The 5,021-nt window shown below is 37.4% G+C and overlaps 1 protein-coding gene across 1 annotated transcript in view; it reads right to left on the reverse strand.

The window, feature by feature from the left end:
• Positions 1 to 308: 308 nt before the first annotated feature.
• The window catches only part of gnai3 (guanine nucleotide binding protein (G protein), alpha inhibiting activity polypeptide 3), a gene marked incomplete at its 5' end in the record, with an annotated part of 14,705 nt that continues 9,992 nt past the window's right edge, over positions 309 to 5,021 (reverse strand). The window contains 3 exons of the mRNA XM_079239236.1: positions 309 to 799; positions 1,935 to 2,144; positions 2,625 to 2,778. Of these exons, the coding sequence (XP_079095362.1) occupies positions 1,954 to 2,144; positions 2,625 to 2,778 (345 nt within the window). The 3' untranslated portion in view covers positions 309 to 799; positions 1,935 to 1,953. The remainder of the gene's footprint in view (positions 800 to 1,934; positions 2,145 to 2,624; positions 2,779 to 5,021) is intronic.

Raw genomic sequence — 5,021 nt, forward strand, 5'->3', positions numbered from 1 at the left:
CCAACCTCCCCCCCCCAAAAAAGAAAAAGAAAAACATCAACAAACAAGACAAAACAAGTAACCAAAATATCCCTTCACAGACCGATTCACAGAGATGTGTAGTGTAGGAATGAACAAATTGTTTGACAATGTCAGCTATTTAAAATCAAAACAACTATCTACACGTCAATGATACTATTAAAATAATAAGACTTGCTCACTCAGCCAACGCAAACAGTTACTCGACATTAAACTGTTCACAACAAACTCTGTCAAATACATAAGTTATTGAATTCCTAAATCCCAAAAAATGGGGAAACTTAACTGAAACTAAACGTTAAAATAAAATATAATAAATGCAAAAACCCATTAAAAGCATTTGATACACACGTATCACAAGGAGAAGACACAACACAAGAAAATGGTGAACAGAATTTACATTTTAGCTGTGAAACTATGAAGAAATACAGTGATAGATCATCTAAACAGGTCTGTTTTGGTCCTTGTGAAGAGAATAGACAAACTATAAATACATTAGTGACAACTGGAGCGGCTTCGCTTTCCACGTGGTGCAAAGATTTCAATGTAACAGCAGTCATGATATTCATTTTACCAATTACCTCCCCTCAAACATAATTTCTCCCCATGTGCTCTGCATCTTAAAATCAAATTAAACAAGTAATCACAGTTAAGAGTCCCCAAATTTAGTGCCATTTAGGTCCTGCGTTCACCATGATCACAAGCTTAGTCCTTTGTGACGCCTTTCCAGTTCACCTTCTGCAGAAAAGACATCCCAAAAGTCTTGATTCTTAGAAAAAACCTGCAAGAATGACAAATATTAACATTAATACATTTGGCAAGAATTTACTTCATATCACTGCAAGTCACTGTGTTCATTTAAAATGTTAGAAAACTATTAAGCAAACAAACATCTTAATTTGTTAGATATGTTTAAACTTCTAGACCTTTTACACAAAAGTAGTGCACAAGAGCTGTTTTCCCATGTTTCTCTATTAGCAGTGTGTTTATTATTGGTTGTACATAGCAGCAATTAAGTCAACCATCAGTTAATCTTTAGCTTTAATGTGTAAATGAATGTGTATTTAACTCCTAAAAACATTGGTGGGATGATGCTGTAAAAGTCACTGCTGAAGGCTAAATGGTCAAAGTAAGAAACAATTCCAGTTTAGGAATTGTTTCCCCTCTCCTAAGGTGTTCAGAGAATTCATGAAAACTATATTTAATGGTAACCTAAAATAATTACAGCTTGTAAAATGCACTGTGTTCTAAAATACCACATAAAGGATTTAATTTAATTAACAATCAATGTTTTGTTTATTTACTTATTTTTGTCTGTTTATATCCCAGATGATCTCCGATTTATTTGTATTGATCTACAACTAAAGCTGGCAGGATTGTCTGGACATTTCAACATATCAGTGAAATTGTATGCAAATCTGAGCCGAATTTAGCAACAAGTCATAAAATAATGATTACAGTCTATGAACAAAGGGTCAGTTTTACTGGTGAAATAAATAAATATCTTTTTTGGCAATTAAAATCATGTAATAAGTGACTAGACTAAATAATCTAGACTAAACTAAATAATAAGACTAAATAAGTGGCCAAAGCAACAACAAGGTTGAGAAGAAAGTATACTTTTGAATATGCATCTGTGATTTTTCTTGCAAATGATGTGTCTGAACCAAGTGATAACCTTTTACTACACTGAACAACATTTTCTGCACTGTAGTGCATAATCAGAATTTTCATTTAACACATCATTTTATTAACTAAAAGTAAAAACCCTCAAATTGGACCGCAGTAGCAGTACTGTAAATGGCCTGACATCAGGAACAAATTCATGTGGGGAGACGCAGCAATCTAACGTTTCAAGCAGCTGGGTCTGGAAAGACTGTTTATAAAGAAGTGAAACTGAGAGCCAGCACACTGACCTGGAAGCTGGCTGAAATTTCAGTAGAGCCCAATCTCCCGCAGGTTGATCTTGATAATGACATCGGTGACAGCGTCAAACACGAACTGCACATTCTTGGTATCTGTGGCACAAGTGAGGTGGGTGTAGATCTCCTTGGTGTCCTTTCGTTTATTTAAGTCTTCGAACTGACACTGGATATAGGTTGATGCTTGTTCATATGAGCTTCCGCCTTCAGTGAAAAAGTGACAAAAAAATATCAATCCTCTGTTACAATGTCAGATTTATGGGCAACAGGTCTTCTGTATTGGTCTTTGTTAATGCAGAGTCCTGCTTCCACTGCTAGATCTAATATTTTAGTCGTAATTAGCCAAAATTATATACACAGCTCAGAGTTTCCATCGCTGGGTAGTTACATCTTTTCATTAAGTCTCATTATTTATTTATTTATTTATTCATTCAGTTGTTCATTGACATTTTGCATGATTGAATTCTATCAAAATAAAGTGATTAAATCCAAAGTTTAACCAAAATCAGAACTTGTGTAATTGTCTTTTGCTACACAAAATAATTCAGTAAATGAACTTTCTGATCATATTTTTCTGCTGTGCTTAGATGCAACATATAAAGGAAAAGCGAATATCTAAATTCTTATGGAACAATTACATGCCAGCGGATTTTCAACAAACTTCTAATGTGCAATTAGTCTCACCAGTATACTCAGGGTAGCAGATAGTGAGCGGACTCCTGCTGATCTTCTCTTCAAACAAGTCCTTCTTGTTGAGGAAGAGGATGATGGAGGTGAGTGTGAACCACTTATTGTTGCAGATGGAGTCAAAAAGCTTCATGCTCTCATGCATCCGATTCTGAGGAAAACAGCAGATGTGAACTGTGCTTAAAAGAGCACTTGTTGACGCGTCACTGACTTCCATTTATTACTTTTTGTTGGTTGCGCTTCAAAACCTCACAGCAGAGAGTTGGCTGGCATCAGCCTCTGTTGGGCCTCCAATTTTTGATATAAGACAGAGAGGTACATAGTGTTTATGCTGAGCTGAACCAGAGGCTCTGAGTGGCCCATTAATGAAAAACCATGCGAACAAACAGAATTGTTAGAAAACAGACTAATAAAATAATAATATACACTGCCTGCTGTGACTGAAGCCAGATATCTTTGCAATCATTGACAAGTTGGAAAACCTAGCACTGGGTCAGAGTACTTTGGCTCACAGACAGATATAAATAGAGCAGGGCCATTGTTAATGTGATTAGTAACACCCATGATTTCCCTGCTATAACTTGTCCAAACATCCAGTATCAACAAAATCAATCTTTTCCCTGATTTATGACTTCTTCCACACTGGAGGGAAAAACAGTGATGTGTCACCACAAACACAGTCATTCCTAAACACAAGTTAACATTACATGGGACTAACATGGTTTAGTATCACAGTGTGGACTTATAACATGACATCAAACAGTATAAAGAACGTGTGATATAGCTGCTTAAATGGCCTATAATGTGCTGATACATGGTATCACATTTACACAATAGAGTGAAAACAAATTTGCTGTGAAAGGAATACCTTTAAATAACCTCCTATAACAACCTGGTGTTTGTGTGGATGTTGCATCTCTAAGATAGAAAATGTGCCCCGCCACATGTAGCTCAATAATCACAACAAGGACTAATGGCACTGACTCAATATTTGAACTTTCAAAATCCAAATCTGATCAAGTAAATTTGGGATGCAGCTGAACAGGCCCCATGCAAAGATGCCCCTCGGATGCTGCCACTGTCTTGTCTCCAGCTGGTACGGAAAACTACCATGCCCATGACCCAACGGCCTGAGGCTGCTTTGGTAGCAACAGTAGAAACTGCACTACATCAGTGGGATTCAGGGTTCAGATGATCATTGCTCACTTGTGAGCCATATAACATAAGTCTGGGTTGATGTTTGTTTTATGACAGATTAACTTCTATCTTGATTTATTTTCCATGTACACATATGGGCTCAACTGCTAGTGGGAAAGTTTTTTCTCTGTACAGGATAATGTACATTTTTAATTACAAACAACACAAAAAGCAAGGAAATTTGTGTCTATTCAATTATTTTCCCCTTTAATAAGACTTGTATTACACATCATTAGAAAGCCTGATTAGTAACTTTTACATTTCCAAAGCAGCCTCAGGCCGTTGGGTCATGGGCATGGTAGTTTTCCGTACCAGCTGGAGACAAGACAGTGGCAGCATCCGAGGGGCATCTTTGCATGGGGCCTGTTCAGCTGCATCCCAAATTTACTTGATCAGATTTGGATTTTGAAAGTTCAAATATTGAGTCAGTGCCATTAGTCCTTGTTGTGATTATTGAGCTACATGTGGCGGGGCACATTTTCTATCTTAGAGATGCAACATCCACACAAACACCAGGTTGTTATAGGAGGTTAATTAAAGGCGTGAAAAACATAGGAAAACAAGTTGATGCACAGAATAATATGATAAAAATCCTGTTACATTCTCCTGTTGGTCTTCACAAATGCTTTGAGATTCCACTGCTGTGAGGCATGCAACACTCACAGATGTATGAGTGGCACCTGACTCCTGAGTATGAGTCACACAGACATTTTGGAATGAGATTCTGGGGCCAGGAGCAATCCCATTTCTCTGGAATTAAAGACTTCAACCTCCAAAGATGACGATGCTCTTCCCACAGAGTCAGGATCATCCGAGTTTCTCCACAGTTTGGGAGTGAAAAGGATGGAAAGACCTGCCACGAGCACAGACCTCTATCATATTGAACACTTACATGATCAACTTTGCCAACTCATACATGACAGAGTGACCAACACAACATCACCTTTAACAACTCCTGGTTGAGGAATGAGATACCATCCCACAACAAGATATTAGTAAAACTGGCATATATCTGTTGTTTGTTCTTTGTTACTGTAGGAAAGTGCAACCACTCATTCCAGCAAGCAACTCAAAGCAAGAGTAAATACTAACAGGAGAAACTGCAGAGGCACTACACACGTTTACACGTGTTGCTCATTCCACAAATGCGTGATTCTTACACCTAGTAAATGTGAGTAATCACAATGTATAACAGAA

The sequence above is a fragment of the Telmatherina bonti genome (genome assembly GCF_933228915.1).
Source record: "Telmatherina bonti genome assembly, chromosome: 4".
NCBI lineage: Eukaryota > Metazoa > Chordata > Actinopteri > Atheriniformes > Telmatherinidae > Telmatherina > Telmatherina bonti.